This window comes from Panulirus ornatus, chromosome 61 (assembly GCF_036320965.1).
Source record: "Panulirus ornatus isolate Po-2019 chromosome 61, ASM3632096v1, whole genome shotgun sequence".
Classification (NCBI taxonomy): domain Eukaryota; kingdom Metazoa; phylum Arthropoda; class Malacostraca; order Decapoda; family Palinuridae; genus Panulirus; species Panulirus ornatus.
The window spans coordinates 1,268,258-1,287,343 of record NC_092284.1 but is presented as its reverse complement, the minus strand read 5'-3'; the positions used below and the strand labels follow the sequence as shown (position 1 = coordinate 1,287,343).

General features: G+C 41.2%; 1 protein-coding gene across 1 annotated transcript; it reads left to right on the top strand.

Annotated features, from left to right (window-relative positions):
• Window positions 1-933: 933 nt before the first annotated feature.
• Window positions 934-19,000, top strand: LOC139767434 (uncharacterized; the record flags this gene model as incomplete). Its single annotated transcript, XM_071696815.1, has 5 exons — window positions 934-1,119; window positions 2,583-2,741; window positions 3,211-3,346; window positions 8,095-8,439; window positions 13,552-19,000. Coding segments are annotated over 5 exons (930 nt in total), but the record flags the coding sequence as incomplete, so codon positions are not given.
• Window positions 19,001-19,086: the final 86 nt, after the last annotated feature.

The following is a 19,086-nucleotide window of genomic DNA, read 5'->3' as shown; positions in this document are numbered from 1 at the left end:
CATTAAAAACTATGATCATTGTATTGGACTGGAGTAACGCCATCTCAGTTACTAACTGTAACTCTATTACCAAGAGAAATATCATTGAATCTTCTATTATTAAATACACAAAGAATTATAATCTTAATAATAGTGATGGTCTGTACAAATTAGATAACTTTATTGTTGATAAGATTTGTAAAATGATAAGTTTATGAACGCTCGTTGTATGTTTTGGACAATCACTTGTTTACCAAATGGCGTCCTAGCTTCGTCTCTTCGATGTATATCAACTGACTGTTATATTTCTCTCTTGTGTCTCCCCTGATGATGTGATTATTACACGAAACTGCACTTGGCAACTTACCCTGTTTCATTTTCCCCCTAGTGGACTCATAGCAATATATATATATATATATATATATATATATATATATATATATATATATATATATATATATATATATATATATCCTCAGTAGATAATCTGAAAGATAGCAATAGATAATGGTAGAGTTTCTCGAAGCTTCCATGGCAAACCACATACACCAACATTTCTCTCAACGTTTTTCTGTAAGTAGTTATTATAATCTTAAATATTGTTAATTATGATATCCGACATTATAGTAATGTTCTTGTATTTAAAACTCTGATATCTTCGATTATTATTTCCTTTAAACAAATTTTTTAATTGGAAATTACGTAATTTCGAGCAGATATGTTTCACTCCCGGCCAATTATAATGAATATAATTAAAAAGACGACATCTAATTGGCCAGAGCCATCAATATGAAAACTAGCCTTGAAAACAAGAACCAATCAGACGTGCTCTTTGTAGAAATGATCGACAGCCCTCTTCTCATTGGCTCCTGGCGACCAATCAAACACCTCCTTTGAAAATTTTTTAAAAAACCTCATGCCATAGATATACCTTTATACAGTTAAAAAAAAATTTCCCACTTGTGTTCGGAATTTCCCTTTACATATCGTCTCCATTTGAGAGCTGGTTATAATGGGGGTTATGAACGATGTTGTTGGCAGAGGGTGGCCGACTCCCAGACCACGCTGAACGAGGAGGAGGAGGTGGCGGCCATCGCCGGCGGCGGCCAGGCCGAAGACAGAGCCCAGCTTGTCTCGCAGGTGAGTCTCCACGGCTTTCATTTAGCGTTTTCCTGCCGTTCAGGCAGCACCTCCGTCGTCCAGTGTTGGTTTATGGATGGTGTTTTATGTGGTAGATGGTTTGACTAATTAATTACAGGAGAACTATGGTGATTTGAGGAGGATTCGGCGTTTTTTTATGTGGTAAGTGTCCGTTACCGGCCGGAAGGCGGGTGACGATGGACGCCATATTGGAAAAATATTTTCTTGCTTGATTTTCGTTGAAATTCCGGTCCAGGTGAGCAATTATCATGTCGGTCATTGTTAGGAACTTTCATATTTATGGTTTAGTGATTAACGAACAGCACGGAATGGAAGATGGAGTGTGGGATTAACGAAAGGTGAGGTGGCGAACAAGACGCATCACGACGGGTTAGTATGTCCTCAAGTTCTCCCATGAAATTGGTTTATTATGTCTGTAATTACGAGTGTAGTTACCAGTAATTACGTAAGTAGTTAATGACGATTCAGGTTGCTACCCCTATAGGGGGGCGTGTGGATGAACAGCAGGGTTGACTGTGGACCGACTACCGCAACCAGGGCTCGACCCTATTAGTAAGGCCGACCCTGGGGATGGGGCGGCCTGGGAATGCGTCACGGTCAGGGTCGGCCAAACGTACAGGTTCGAACCCTAGATGCGTCAGTCGGTCCACAGTCAACCTAGCTGTTCATCCACACCCCGCCCCTATAGGGGTTCCTCCCTCAATCAATAATAACTACACTTGTAAAAGTACTGGTAACAACACCTTCGTGTCCATAGTCAACCCAGTTGCCCTAATTAGGTCCTCAACTACTCTATGTAATTACTTCGCCTAACAGCCCTGACATCTATACTCGTTTCTCTCTGATGTACCACAACCTCTCCAGTTTTGCCTTGCATTAACCCACCAGTTTACAGGGGGAAAGGTATTGGCAGGGTCGAGGCTCCCTGCTCATACCTTAGAAAATAGTTCATTGAGAAGTGCAGAGGGCCATGAATGTGTCAAAACTCTTCCTCCTGTACAAAAAATTATTTACAGATTAAGATTTATGCATAATAATTTTTTTTTTTAACTCTTCAAAGGAAGGTTAAGGATATTAATGGCTTAATGTCTCATTGGTTTGGATGAAACCTTTATCCATGTTCTTTGAGAGGGTTGGTTACATTTGTTCGTAGGTTAAGTACTTAAAAATCATATTATTGGATTAATGTCTCATTGGTTTGGACGAAACCTCTATCCATGTTCTTTGAGAGAGTTGGTTACATTTGTTCGTAGATGAAATACTTTAAAAAAAGATATTAATGGATTAGTCTCATTGGTTTGGACGAAACCTTTATCCATGTTCTTTGAGAGAGTTGGTTACATTTATTCGTAGATTAAGTACTTTAAAAAAAATTATTTTGTTTGATGCGTTTGAGCGTGTATGGCGGTGTATTAACACCATTAACTTGACCTTGTTCACAGAGCCAGGAAGGAGTCCTGTCGCTTTCTGAGGTTCACGAGCACCTCATACGGTCCCCTCCACCAACCTCCCTACCCAAGACGCTCGCCAAGAACGTGTTCGTCTTCCCTGTGCCCAAGACTCTGGAGGAAGATCCTCCTCCTCCTCCTCCTCCTCCGCAGGTGAGGGGAAAGGGGGGAGGTTGGTAGTGTTGGCCAGTTCAGCTTGGGGGGAGGGAGTGGGGTACACACCCCCCCCCTAGAAAGATGCATGTGATGGCGTGGCATGTTGTGACGTAATGTGTGGCATAATAACGAGGCTTAAAAAAAAAACTGCAGGCGTCATACATTCAGGGTCATGGGTAACAGGTCCAGTGTCTACGTGATGGCTTGTAGTTGGTGTGTGTGTGTGTGTGACTGTGGATGCAAGGCAGAAGTAAGACAGTAGTGGTAGGTACCATCATGATGTCACAGGGTCCTTTCAGTAAAGAGGAGGTCTCGGTTTTGATTTAGAAATACTGATTGAACCAAAACGAGAATAAAGAGAAGGGTATAGGGATGTTTTACACTCTTAAAGAAAGAGGTTAGGGGGGTATAGATAAACTGCGTTCCTTCTTAGACTCTCCTTAACACACACTTTGTGCCATTACAGGTGGAAGGCACGCTGCCAAGTCGCAGTCAGTCGCTGAAACCTCTTGTGACGAGACAACATGAGGATGTGCTAGACCACCACCTGCGACAGATCCTTCACACACAGCGGCAGCTCGTTGTCACAAGAGGACGCTCAGGTACATGTTACATAACACCTTCTGTGGTAGAGCAACCAAAGCAGTTCCTACATAATTGTAGCCATCTTCAACCGAATACACACTTACACTTGCACACCAGCGACAGCATATGACACTTCATTCAAAGCTCGGAAAAGAAACAGTGAATCTCCTTACTGTTATATTTCATTTAAGACAGACAATATACTGAGCCTTTGATATATATATTATGTATTATACATATGTACATAATTCGTACTTGCTGCCTTTATTCATTCTCGTCGTCAACCCCCCTCCCCCCGCATGCGCGCGAGGTAGTGATAGGAAAAGACAACAAAGTCCACATTCGTTCACACTGTCACGTATAATGCACCGAAACCACAGCTCCCTTTCCACATTCAGGCCCCACAGAACTTTCCATGGTTTACCCGATGCTTCACATGCTCTGGTTCAATCCATTGACAGCACGTCGACCCCGGCATACCACATCGCTCCACTTCACTATTCCTTGCATGCCTTTCACCCTCCTGCATGTTCAGGCCCCGATCACTCAAGATCTTTCATTTCATCCTTCCACCATCAATTTGGTCTCCCACTTCTTGTTCACTCCACCTTTGACACGTATGTCCTCTTTGTAAGAAAGTAAACTAGATTGATATGGTTAAAACTGAAAGTGACTGGAGAGATTGGTGATAATTGATGCATATGCACCTGGGCATGAGAAGAAAGATCATGAGGCAAGTGTTTTGGGAGCAGCTGAGTGTGTTAGTTTTGATGCATGAGAACGGGTTATAGTGATGGGTGATTTGAATGCAAAGGTGAGCAATGTGGCAGTTGAGGGAATAATTGTACATTGGCTGTTCAGTGTTGTAAATGGAAATGAAGAGCTTGTAGATTTGTGCGCTGAAAAAGGACTGGTGATTGGGAATACCTTGTTTAAAAAAGGAGAGATACATAAGTATACGTATGTAAGTAGGAGAGATGGCTAGAACGCGTTGTTGGATTACATGTTAATTGATAGGCACGCGAGAGACTTTTGTATGTTAATGTACTGCGAAGTGCATCTGGAAGCATGTGGAGATCTGTAGAGGTTTTCAGAAGAGATAATGTAATAGTGAAGAGAGTGATGAGAATAAGTGAGTTTGGGAAGGAGACTTGAGGAAGTACCAGGAGAAACTGAGTGCAGAATGGAAAAAGGTGAGAGCAAAGGATGTAAGGGAAGTGGGGTAGGAAATAGATTTATTTAGGGAAGCAGTGATGGCTTGCGTAAAAGATGCTTGTGGCATGAGAAGCGTGGATGGTGGGCAGATTAGAAAGGGTAGCTAGTGGTGGGATGAAGTAAGATTATTAGTGAAAGAGAAGAGGCATTTGGACGATTTTTGCAGGGAAATAATGCAAATGAGTGGATTTACAAGAGAGGCAGGAGGTCAAGAGAAAGGTGCAGGTGGTGAAAGAGGGCAAATGAGAGTTGGGGTGAGAGTATCATTAAATTTTAGGTAGAATAAAATGTTTTGGAAGGAGGTAAATAAATTATGTAAGACAAGGGAACAAATGGGAACATTGGTGAAGGTGGTAAGTAGTGGTGATGTGAGGAGATGGCGTATTTTGAAGGTTTGTTGACTGTGATAGTGGCAGATATAGGATGTTTTGGTCGAGTTGGTGTGCAAAGTGAGAGGGTTAGGGAAAATGATTTGGTAAAGAGAGGAGATAGTAAAAGCTTAGCGGAAGATGAAAGCCGGCAAGGCAGCGGGTTTGGATGGTATTGCAGTGGAATTTATTAAAAAAGGGGGTGACTGTATTGTTGACTGGTTGGTAAGGTTATTTAATGACATGGTGAGGTGCCTGAGGATTGGTGGAATGCTTCCATAGTACCATTGTACAAAGGCAAAGGGGATAAAGGTGAGTGCTCAAATTACAGAGGTATAAGTTTGTTGAGTATTCCTGGTAAATTTTATGTGAGGGTATTGATTGAGGGTGTGAAGGCATGTACAGAGCATCAGATTGGGGAAGAGTAGTGTGGTTTCATAAATGGTAGAGGATGTGTGGATCAGGTGTTTGCTTTGAAGAATGTATGTGAGCAGTGTGGTTTCAGAAGTGGTAGAGGATGCGTGGATCAGGTGTTTGCTTGAAAGAATGTATGAGAAATACTTAGAAAAGCAAATGGATTTGTATGTAGCATTTATGGATCTGGAGAAGGCATATGATAGTTGATAGAGATGTGGGAGGCAAGTTGTTAGAAGCAGTGAAAAGTTTTTATCGAGGATGTAAGGCATGTGTACGTGTAGGAAGAGAGGAAAGTGATTGGTTCTCAGTGAATGTCAGTTTGCGGCAAGGGTGTGTGATGTCTCCATGGTGGTTTAATTTGTTTATGGATGGGGTTGTTAGGGAGATGAATGCAAGGGTTTTGGAAAGAGAGGCAAGTATGCAGTCTGTTGTGGATGAGAGAGCTTGGGAAGTGAGTCGGTTGTTGTTCGCTGATGATACAGCACTGGTGCCTGATTCGGGTGAGAAACTGCAAAAGCTGGTGACTGAGTTTGTTAAAGTATGTGAAAGAAGAAAGCTGAGAGTAAATGTGAATAAGAGTTAATAGTACAGTAGGGTTGAGGGACAAGTCAATTGGGAGGTAAGTTTGAATGGAGAAAACTGGAGGAAATGTTTTAGATATCTTGGAGTGGATTTGGCAGTGGATGGAACCATGGATGTGGAAGTGAATCATAGGGTTGGGGAGGGGGTGAAAGTTTTGGGAGCGTTGAAAAATGTGTGGAAGTCAAGAACGTTATCTTGGAATGCAAAAATGGGATTGTTTGAAGGAATAGTGGTTCCAACAAGGTTATATGGTTGAGGCATGGGCTATAGATAAAGTTGTGTGGAGGAGGGTGGGTGTGCTGGAAATGAGATGTTTGAGGACAGTGTTGTGTGAGGTGGTTTGATCAAGTAAGTAATGAAAGGGTAAGAGAGATATGTGGTAATAGTGTGTGGTTGAGAGCAGAGGATGTGTTGAAATGGTTTGGTCACATGGAGAGAATGAGTGAGGAAAGATTGACAGAATATATGTCGGAGGTGGAGGGAACAAGAAGTGGGAGACCAAATTGATGGTGGAAAGATGGAGTGAAAAAGATTAGTGATTGGGACCTAAACATGCAGGAGGGTGAAAGGCTTGCAAGGAATGGTGAAATGGAACGATGTGGTATACTGGGGTCGACATGCTGTCAATGGATTGAACTAAGGCATGTGAAGCGTCTGGGGTAAACCATGGAAAGATCTGTGGGGCCTGGATGTGGAAGGGGAGCTGTGGTTTTGGTGCATTATACATGACAGCTAGAGACAGTGTGAACAAATCTGGCCTTTTTTTTCCTAGCACTACCTCGCCCACATTTGGGGGGAGGGGATTTTCATTTCATGTGTGGCAGGGTGGCGACAGGAATGAATAAGGGCAGACAGTATGAATTATGTACATGTGTATGTATGTATATGTCTGTGTGTATGAATATGTATACGTTGAGATGTTTAGGTATGTATATGTGCATGTGTATGTATATACATGTTTGTTGGTGGGTTGGGCCATTCTTTCGTCTGTTTCCTTGCGCTACCTCACTGACGCGGGAGACAGCAACAGAGTATAAAAAAGAGCTTGTGAGACCGACAAAGTAAAATAAATAAATAAATAAATAACTTTTTCATGCTGTTTGCCATTTCCCACGTTAGCGAGGTAGAATTAAGAACAGAGGACTGAGCCTTTGAGGGAATATCCTCGCTTGGTCCCCCTTCTCTGTTCCTTCTTTTGGAAAATTAAAAATGAGAGGATAGGATTTCCAGCCCCCTGCTCCCTCCCATTTTAGTCACCTCTATGACATGCAGGAAATGTGTTGGAAGTATTCTTTCTCCCCTATCCCCAGGGATATATATATGTTCAGAATGGTTTAACCTAAGAGTTTGTTTTTGAAGAATCCTACTCCCTGAAGTAGAGGTTATGTTTAAGTTGCCTAAGTGAAGTGATTAGTACTTGTGACCTTTGAATTCCCTCCTCATTGGGTCCATGGTCTGAATTATGTTTGCAACATTTGAATCACATGTGTTTCGCAGAAGCTGGTACGAAGCTTGTAATCTATCAGAATTGTTTGAATTTAACAGAAAAAGCTTGAAGGATTCTAAGCTTTATAAGGCATGAGTTTGACCTTTTCAGAGGATGATGTGTTTGTAAAGTAGAAGGTGCTTGGAAGAGAGGTAGACTGCAAGAGATGATAGATGTGGTGAGAGAATTGTTAAGGAATAGATATTTTAGATGAAAATGCTAGGGGAATGATTGGGGATTGCATTATATAGTGGAAGTACAGTATTTTGTTTATGGATTACATATGAATGGAGACATTGGTGACACTTGGTCAAGTTAGTGTGAAAAGTGGAAAACTAAGAAGCCCTTATAAATGAAGTCTATTTAGAAAATGAAATACACTTTACAAGTACAGAAGTGTGAAGTCTGCTTAGAATATGAAGAAGCACACGTTACAAGTACAGAAGTGTATATGTCTTGTATTAACTCAAAGGGTGTAGATTAAGTAAGAGTGTAGATGTTTGGAAAGTCTGTATGTACCTGTTCCACACCATTAAACTTGGAATGGAACTTATGGTAGACAAAGATAGGCTTTACAGTAGTTTCATAAGTAATCCTCGTTAAGATTACCCATATGAATTTGTCATAGGGACTTTATTATCATAAGATGCTATTAAAGGGGAATAGGTAGTCTCATAACCTTTGATCCACATGGTAGGCGAGACAGTTAGTGTGAGTAGTTCCAGCGTCCCAGGCTCCCCTGCCCACACTCGTGGCCTTGCTCGACGTTCACCCCATGCCCGCACTCTTTCTGAAGAAGCTACAGTCGTCCAGTCAGTGGGCACCAGTAGTGTTGCTGGAGGAACTGTGGGTGTATCAGGATTGAGCTCAGGCGTATCTACGACAACTACTAGCCTCTCTGGGAGTCTAGCACCTGTACTACCTCCTGGACGTAGGCAACACTCCTCCAGTGACTTGCTGCTCAACCCTGCAAACCCGCCCACAGGCAATGCCACTTCCACGCCGCCAATGCTCAAACCCATATCATCCAAAACTAAAAGAAGTAAGTCCATGGCTAATATGGATTCCTTCCTTACATGAATTATCTCGGTTGCTGTTTGAATGAATGTTTATCACTGTTATCTGAATGTTTATTACTTTCCATCATATTGTTATAGTTGAGCTTGTGATTATATCATGTTTTAAGTATTTATTTTGCTTTGTCGCTATCTTCCGCGTTAGCGAGGTAGCACAAGAAAATTGACGAAAGAGTGGCCCAACCCACCCACATGTATATACATGCACATATACATACCTTTACATCTCAACGTATACATATTATATATACACATATACATATATACACATGTATATAATTCATACTGTCTGCTTTTATTCATTCACATCGCCACCCTGCCACACATGAAATAACAACCCCTTCCCCCCTCATGTGTGCAAGGTAGTGCTAGGAAAAGACAACAAAGGCCACATTCGCTCACACTCAGTCTCTGGTTGTCAGGTAATAATGCACCGAAACCACAGCTCCCTTTCCACATCCAGGCCCCACTTAACTTTCCATGGTTTACCCAAGACACTTCACGTGCCCTCGTTCAATCCATTGACAGCACGTCGACCCCGGTATACCACATCGTTCCAATTCATCTATTCCTTGCACGCCTTTCACCCTCCTGCATGCTTAGGCCCCAATCACTCAAAATCTTTTTCACTCCATCCTTCTACCTCCAATTTGGTCTCCCACTTCTCGTTCCCTCCACCTCTGACACACACATTCTGTCAATCTTTCCTCACTCATTGTCTCCTTGTGACCAGACCATTTCGAAACACCCTCTTCTTTGTCAACCACACTCTTACCACACCTCTCTTACCCTATTACTTGATCAAACCACCCCACACGACATATTGTCCTCGAATGTCTCGTTTCCAGCACATCCACCCTCCTGCGCACATCTCATCCATAGCCCACGCCTTGCAACCATATAACATTGTTGGAACCACTATTCCTTCAAACATACCCATTTTTGCTTTCCGAGATAATGTTCTCGACTTCCACACGTTCGTCAACGCTCCCAGAACTTTCGCCCCCTCCCCCACCCTATGATTCACTTCCTCTTCCATGGTTCCATCCGCTGCCAAAATCCACTCCCAGATATCTAAAACACTTCACTTCCTCCAGTTTTTCTCCATTCAAACTTCCTGCCCAATTGACTTGTCCCTCACCCCTACTGTACTTAATATTAATAACCTTGCTCTTATTCACATTTACTCTTAGCTTTCTTCTTTCACACACTTTACCAAACTGTCACCAGCTTTTGCAGTTTTTCACATGATTCAGCCACCAGCGCAGTATCATCAGTGAACAACAACTGACTCGCTTCCCAACATCTTTCATCCCCAAAAGACTGCATACTTGCCCCTCTTTCCAAAATTTACATTCACCTCCCTAACAACCCCATCCATGAACAAATTAAACAACCATGGAGACATCACACATCATTGAGAACCAATCACTTCCCTCTCTTCCTACACGTACACATGCCTTACATCCTTGATAACAACTTTTCACTGCTTCTAACAACTTGTCTCCCACACCATATATTCTTAATACCTTCCACAGAGCATATCTATCAACTCTTTATCATATGCCTTCTCCAGATCCATAAATGCTACATACAAATCCATTTGCTTTTCTAAGTATTTCTCACATGCATTCTTCAAAGCAAATACCTGATCCTTACAGATATAGGGTGCTTTGGTCGAGGTGGTGTGCAAAGTGAGAGGGTTAGGGAAGATTATTTGATAAACAGAGATGTAGTAAAAGCTTTGCGGAAGATGAAAGCCGGCAAGGCAGCGGGGTTGGATGGTATTGCAGTGGAAAGTATTAAAAAAGGGGTGACAGTATTGTTGACTGGTTGGTAAGGTTATTTAATGTATGTATGACTCGTGGTAAGGTGCCTGAGGATTGGCGGAATGCTTGCATAGTGCCATTGTACAAAGGCAAAGGGGATAGAAGCGAGTGCTCAAATTAGAGGTATAAGTTTGTTGAGCATTCCTGGTAAATTATATGGGAGGGTATTGATTGAGAGGGTGAAGGCATGTACAGAGCATCAGATTGGGGAAGAGCAATGTGGTTTCATAAGTGGTAGAGGATGTGTGGATCAGGTGTTTGCTTTGAAGAATGTATGCGAGAAATACTTAGAAAAGCAAATGGATTTGTCTTTAGCATTTATGGATCTGGAGAAGGCATATGATACAGTTGATAGAGATGCTCTGTGGAAGGTATTAAGAATATATGGTGTGGGAAGCAAGTTGTTAGAAGCAGTGAAAAGTTATTGATGTAAGGCATGTATACGTGTAGGAAGAGAGGAAAGTGATTGGTACTCGTGAATGTAGGTTTGCGGCAGGGGTGTGTGATACTCCCATGGTTGTTTAATTTGTTTATGAATGGGTTTGTTAGGGAGGTGAATGCAAGAGTTTTGGAAAGGGGCAAGTACGCAGTCTGTTGTGGATGAGAGAGCTTTGGAAGTGAGTCAGTTGTTGTTCGCTGATGATACTGTGCTGGTGGCTGATTCATGTGAGAAACTGCAGAAGCTGGTGACTGAGTTTGGTAAAGTGTGTGAAAGAAGAAAGCTGAGAGTAAATGTAAGAGCAAGGTTAGTATTTACAGTAGGATTGAGGGTCAAGTCAATTGGGAGGTAAGTTTGAATGGAGAAAAACTGGAGGAAGTGAAGCGTTTTAGATATTTGGGAGTGGATTTGGCAGCGGATGGAACCATGGAAGCGGAAGTGAATCATAGGGTTGGGGAGGGGGCAAAAGTTCTGGGAGCGTTGAAGAATGTGTGAAAGTCGAGAACATTATCTCGGAAAGCAAAAATGGCTATGTTTGAAGGAATAATGGTTCCAACCATGTTATACGGTTGCGAGGCGTGGGCTACAGATAGAGTTGTGCGCAGGAGGGTGGATGTGCTGGAAATGAGATGCATGAGGACAGTGTGGTGTGAGGTGGTTTGATCAAGTAAGTTCAAGTAGGTTCAGAGAGGTGTGGTAATAAGAGTGGTTGAGAGAGAAGAAGAGGGTGTTTTGAAATGGTTTGGTCACATGGAGAGAATGAGTGAGGAAAGATTGACAGGAAATATTTGTCGGAGGTGGAGGGAACAAGAAGTGGGAGACCAAAATGGAGGTGGAAAGATAGAGTGAAAAAGATTGTGATTGGGGCCTGAACATGCAGGAGGGTGAAATAGTGAAATGGAACGATGTGGTATACTGGGGTCAACGTGCTGTCAATGGATTGAATCAGGGCATGTGAAGTGTCTGGGGTAAACCATGTTATGTTTTGTGGGGCCTTGATGTGGAAAGGGAGTTGTGGTTTCGGTGCATTATTACATGACAGCTAGAGAGTGTGAACAAATGTGGCCTTTGTCTTTTCCTAGGGCTACCTCACACACATGAGGGGGGAGGGGGGTGGTTATTTCATGTGTGGCGAGGTGGCGATGGGAATGAATAAAGGCAGACAATGAATTATGTATATATGTATGTCTGTGGAAATGAAAAGAGCGTGGTTGAGAGAGCAGAAGAGGGTGTTTTGAAATGGTTTGGGCACATGGAGAGAATGAGTGAGGAAAGATTGACCAAGAGGATATATGTCGGAGGTGGAGGGAACGAGGAGAAGTGGGAGACCAAATTGGAGGTGGAAAGATGGAGTGAAACCGATTTTGTGTGATCGGGGCCTGAACATGCAGGAGGGTGAAAGGAGGGCAAGGAATAGAGTGAATTGGATCGATGTGGTATACCGGGGTTGACGTGCTGTCAGTGGATTGAATCAGGGCATGTGAAGCGTCTGGGGTAAACTATGGAAAGCTGTGTAGGTATGGATATTTGCGTGTGTGGACGTATGTATATACATGTGTATGGGGGTGGGTTGGGCCATTTCTTTCGTCTGTTTCCTTGCGCTACCTCGCAAACGCGGGAGACAGCGACAAAGCAAAAAAAAAAAAGTGTCTGTGTATATATGTATAAGTTGAGATGTATAGGTATGTATATTTGCATGTGTGGATGTGTATGTATATACATGTGTATTTGGGTGGGTTGGGCCATTCTTTCGTCTGTTTCCTTGCGCTACCTTGCTAACGCGAGAGACAGCGACAAAGCAAAATAGAATATAAATGATTATTGTGTACTTGGTGGTTCAAGATAATGGGGTGGTAAATGATTTAGGTGGCACAGATTTGGCCTTCGTTAGCGCTTCCTTCTAGGCAGTCCCTTGTAGTGTTTGCTTATTCATCTCCACTCCAGTGATATTCTTATAATCTAAGAATATTTTAGGGGATATCTGAAAGCACACACCCATTCCATTACCTTCAAAACAGTGGTTTGTTGCTCCTGTAGATATAGATGTAAGCTGTTTCTCTGCTGTCAGCACTTTTTTGCCTGCCTGCTGTGCGTAATTACCTGCTTGTTTGGTTTCTGGAGGGAGCTTTACTTGTGTGGTTCCCCATTGTTTGAACTTTCTACACGTCGGTCAGCTTTTTAAACTGCATGCTGGAAGCATTCATCATTTTGTTGGTTTACTACACTCATTCACCACTGCTACAAAAGCAGTAGTTTTATATGTCCATTTAAAGTTTTTTCTTTTATGCTTTTTGCCTGACACAAAGAACTGATTGGTGTTGGTATCAAAGCGATTCAGAAATTTGAAGGCTATGATTTGGTCATACATTACTCTCCTCTTCATAGTAAACACATTGACTATCCACAAACCCTTTGTAGCTTGGCTTCCCCAGCTTGCTTCTCTTTGAACTCTTACAATTATGTTTGTGCTTCAGTAAGTTTGATGATTAAACTTGAGCATACAGTGGTTTTGGGATGTATAGTGTGAATAACATGCCAAACATTTTCTTATCCACATGTTATTTTTAATCCAGTATTTGCCACTGGAAGGTTTAAGTAACAGATTTCTTGCTGTGGAGTTGTCACTAGGTTTAGGACAAGGTTGACTTGTCCATCCATCTAGAAATGCTTGCATGTGGGTGTTTTTATTCTTTTATGTTGCCTGTTTCTTTGCATTAAACTTTCTTTCTACGCATACTTGTGCATGTCGATAGATATTTGTACACACACACTGACTCGAGGAAAGTTAGTTAGTCAGGCCTCTTTCACAGGTACAGGTGGCCCTGAGGCAGGTTTGGCTAGCACGCCCCTCCGTTTGCCCATCCGCTACCCACACCAGCCAGCCACCTCCTCCCCTCTCATCGATATCACTTGATCATCCAATTAGTGGGTCATGTCTTTGAAAGATTTAGCCCTTTGAATATTGGTACACTTCATATTTGTGATTGATTTAATGATGAAAGTAGCCTCTTTTGTACAATATAAGACTTGGTAGAGCGTTTTATTTATAATTTGCGTTGTGATACATAGAGGCTGTATGTATGGTTTTGATTTAAGCATCATACACATTCAATTAATATGTAAGGTCTAGTGTTAATTTCATGATAAAACAAGGGTACATTTATAAAAATGGTACTTATTTTAAGTAGATATGTTTGGTCTGCAGAAGTTCTACTTATTCTAACACTAGTTTTTGTATGATGACTTGCCCACGAGTCTGTTTCGTGGCTGGCCTTGTAGTCATCATTCATACAACAATGCTCAGATAGCATCCAAAAGCTGTAATTTGCCTGGTTCTTCTGTTGCATGTTATTGCTGTATGCTTTTCTCCATTCAGCCAGTATGGGTGAAGTTCCCACTGTTGCATAACATATCCTTAAAGTGAATTTATATTTTGATAGGTATGCCAAGAGATGCTTAAAGGTACTTAGTGGCATTTTAGACACCATGCCTTCATCTCACTAGTAGAGAATTGAACACAATGATTTGTTAAGGTTTATGGAGTGGCTCAGTCATTGTGGCAAGCATTCTTCATATGATGTAAGTGATATTTTATACAAGTCCTGCCTGTAATTAAATATAGGGTAAGATAAAGGGCCTTATAACTTGCAGTGTTTTATGATTAGATCTGGAAAACAGATCTTTAGCATTTAAGAGTGGCTACTCATTTTATGATAATGCATTCCACGATTTATGCTGCTTTGTTTGTATTGTGTATGATTTTGTAGAAAACTGGATTCTGAGGTCTAAGGTGGCTTAGTGAAATTGTAATACAACGGTTCAAAATGAAAACTGTTGTTTAATACTGACCATATTAACTTTAGATTTTCCTCAAATTGAATAAGACGGCTCCATGCTAGTTTAGAAACCATGCAGTTGTGGTATCTGTCTTAGCCTTTTGAAAATTTATAAAAAGTGTAGTTCCCCTCTGACTTCTTGATCCATATTTACTTATTTACCAGTGAAGCCAATTCCTATAATTATATTAATTGCCCTAAGTTTTTGTCTTTGTCTGGTCATTTAGTTATTTGTCTGTTCTTGAGTGTTAAAATGAGTAACTTTTCAATAAACATTTCAGGCAGTATTAGATTCCCATGTCACGAACATATAGGTAAAAGGAATTATTTCTCTCTTCAGATGAATAAGGAAGTCTGTGGCCAGGGATAGTTTTATTCCCAGAAAAATGCAATTTGGCAATACTAACTAGAATAGGATGGGATTTTAAACCTATGTTTTAAGCCTTAGTTTTTGGAAGTTAGCCCACCACCAGGACAGCATGGATCTGAACTCTGCTTAGAGATGATTGTTTTATGTATATGTGGTAGTATTAACATAAATGGGTGTAGCAGGCTTCACCTGCAAGTGGTAACATTGCAAGCAAGAAGTCACCTTGGATGCGGTCATATCACCATCAGTGACTTCAAAAGTATGTTGTCATTAAGGACGTCACCTTACCCTGCTCTGATGTGGAGGATACCCCTGAAGCTGTTAAGAGTCCCAGAATGAGAAACTAGGAGAGATAGGGTGCAGTGTTTGGTAGAGGAGCCTGGACATATTTTGACTGAGTGAAACTAAAGTTCAAGGGACAGGTGTGGGAAATGCTCAGGGTAAAGTCTGGGTTTTATTTGAGGGCAAGAGTGAAGGAGCTTTGGGGTATGTTTAGAATGTGTAAGGAAGAGAGTTTTAGATTTAAGGATAGAACGAAAGTGAACCACATGAGCTGGATAGTGAGAGGCATAAGAAATGGATGCTATTTGGGAGGATCTGAGTTAGTGCATCAGTTACCTTTGATGCAAATCATGAAATCTTGATAGTAGAAAATCAGTTCATGAGTGGATGATTTAATAGTTGAGGTTATAAAAGGAGGGCAAGATGTATTTGATGTAAATGTGGAACAGCTAGTCAAGCTGTATGCTGAAAAAATGATTGGGGATTGAGAAAACAGTTGAAAAAAGGAGAATCAGGTACAGACAGGTTGAATTGGGAGGTTGGGGTTAGGGATCAATGAAAATTATTGGATTAAGTACTTTTATTGACTGCTGTGCCAAGGTGAGGTTTTTGGATGTGAAAAACTGAGATTGACAGATTAGATGTCTGGTCATTTCTTGGTAGAAGCAAGTTTGAAAGTTTGTGATGATTTAGGAAGAGGGGAAGATGAGTAGGAACATTAGGTAGCAGCCTCTGAAAACTGTGCTAGTTACATTGACAGTGGCACGTTATGGGTGAGGCACTATAGGCTAAAACGTACACAGAGTTCAACGGTTATGGAAACTTGCCATGGCCACTCTCTTGAAGGAGATCCCAAAGGGAATGGGCATCAGAGATGTAGATAGTGGGAAGGATTTGTTACATAGGTGGTGAAGGTGTGAGGTTGGAAAAGAAGCGTGTTTGCAGAGATACCAAGAAATTCGGTGAAAATTGGCATAGTGAGTAAAAATAAGGAAGGGTGTGAAAGATAATTGGGGAAGCAGAGCTGAGATGTTAAGGTGAAATGTATGGCATTTGGAAGGTGGGATGTAGGATAATTACAAAGGGAGGGTAGTGAATGGTTGGTTTAGGTAGTTAAAATGCTATTTAGAGAAAATAGTTATATGGAATTTACCTGAAGGGAAGGAGGGCAAGCAAGAGGGAGGTGAACAAGAGAAATTGGCAGGTCAAGTAAAAAGTATAGGATCTGAAAAAGAGGGCAGATGAGAGAGGCAGCGAAATTGTGCATGGTGTTGATAGAATTCAGGGAGAACGAGAAAATACATCTGAAAGAGAGTGAGAGAACAAGAAACCAAATTAGTGACAGGGTAGTAGGTGGGGAAGTAGTAACAAGCATAGATAAAAAGAATTGGAGTGAGTATTATGAAGGATGAATGATTGTTCGATGATAGGATGGTGGATATGGATGTCTGGAATGAGTTGGCATGTTTAGAGGTTTGTTGTCAAGTGAGCAGCAGTGAGAGATTTGGTAAGATGCGAGTGTGGTAAAGTGTCTAGAGTGGATGGGATTGCTGTTGAGTTTCATAGAAAGGTGATGATTGGTTAGTCAGGCTATTCAACATTTATACAGCCCAAGGTGGTTCCTGGGGACTGAGAGACTGCATGTATAGAGCCCTTATTATATAAAGGCAAGTGGGAAAAATTATACTCATTTTGTCATACCTGTTGAGTGAGTGAGGACCAGGAATAGAAGAATGGTGTTGTTTGTTCACATCCCTTTACTATGCTATATGATCAAATTAGAGGTATATTTTTGTGCAGTATACCTGGCAAGGTGTGTGGAAATGGGGTGATCGAGTGGATTACTCTTGCGTGCACAGAACATCAGACTGGTTTGGAAGAATGTGGCTTTATCTTTAGTAAAGGATGTGTTAATTAGGATGTTTGCTTTGAATATGAACGAGAAATACCTGGGGAAAGGGAAAAGAGAGAGAATTGTAGTAGCATTTGCAGATCTGGAGGAAGTGTATGATGGGCGAGAGAGGCTTGTGTAAAGGTGTTGCAAATGTACGGGGTAGTTCGAAGGTTACCAAGTGGAGCGAGTTGTTGTTCTGAGAGTAAGGCATTATGAGTTGGGAGAAGTATGAGTGGATTTCAGTGGTGTGTTAGTGTCAAGGATGTGTTGTTTCACTTTGTACAGGTGAATGCTGGGGAAGGGGGGCATGACAGATGAATCATTTGCCGTTTGCCATTGACTGGGAGTGGACATGGTAGCTTATGGAACCATGGTGGCTAAAGTGAGTCATAGGGTGGGAGATGGGAGCTAAGGTCTTGCATTCATTGAAGTTTGTAGTTGAATGAGGTCAGCATCTTTAAGGACAAAGATTGGTATATGTTTGAAGTTATAGTACTTCCAGCAGTGTTGTGTAGATGAATCTCGAGTCTTGCGAGAGAATGGAAGTGGGTTATGTTGGAAATTATGTGCAAGGATAACATGGGTGTGATGTGCATTTGCTCTTGCAGAGAATGAAGGTGTTAAAGGAAATTGTGATATGTGCAGTCTGATTAAAAGCTGACCAGGGTGTGCTGAAATGGTGTGGAGATAGATGACAGATGAAGAAAGGGGATGCATGTGTCAGAAGTGGAAGGAGGTAGGGGGATGAGAAGACCATGAATTGAAAGGAGGCTGGGGATACCACAGTCTGATTTAAATTTAACATTTAGGAGGGTGGGAGATGTGGCTGGAACAAAATTATCTGGATCGTTGTTGTGTATGGGGCAGTATGCACTAAGGGCTTATGAAGACACGTGTGTTTTAGGTAGGTGCTGTTTTCACATTATGCATGACAGGCAGAGTGTACGAGTATGAGGTCACTTCATTTTTCTGATTCTTCTTCGCTAAGTTTGGAAATGTTTGTGTAGAAAATTAATTCTGCTAACAGAAGTCAAATAATTTAGGGGTTTACAGAATTGGTCAAATATTATATGACTGCATTCTGTAGATCTACTGGAGTCTTGTAGGTGTTGAACACTCCTTACTAACATAATCAGAACTGATTACATCCCTTAATTGCACTGCCACTTTGAAATGTTTAAATTTTTTGTTGTATTTTCTTTTACTTACAAATGATTTCTTCAGATTATTTTTGCTCATGTTAAAGTTGTGCCATTGCAAAAGTAATGCATAGTCAGTGGTAGTAAATAAAAATAGGAATTTGCTGGAATTTCTTGAAGGATGCCCTGGCAAGCAGATCATAAGTACATAGACTTATTGGGAACTTGTTTATATAGCTTAGGTGGTGGTACTGTATTGTGACAGTTGGTTATATGTATAAAGCTTGGGTTTGCATAGTTATTCGAATTTAGGACATTAATGACCTTAAAGACCTTTGAAGTGGCAGGTAATTCCAAATCTCAGTTATCCAAAATTAGAAGGTTTGTGCATTGAGTTGACCTTTAAAGCCAACACTGTGTATAGAAGACAAAGTTTTGAGCACACTATTGAAATATGGTCTTATCTGCTTTAATCATGCACTTGAAAAAGCTGTTTACCAATTTTATGAATTTTTTGTGTAACTTATCGGTGGGTTTTGTTGTGGTTCTTCTGTTAAACATGTGCAAGATGATAGCAGAATTTTTTTGTCATTTTGTAGGTAATGAAAGATCAATGCTGATACTACCCCACCTACCTTTCCATGGCACCTTCCTCTGTCCATACAAGATAGTTTTATATTGTCCTGCATAACGATGGACCACTGTAGAGATAAGTAAAAACTCATTGTTATCATTGTATGTATCTTTTCACTTGAACCTTTTTCCATCTACAATTTGTGTGTAGCATGCAGTACACATAGCGACAATGGTATTTAATGTAGTCT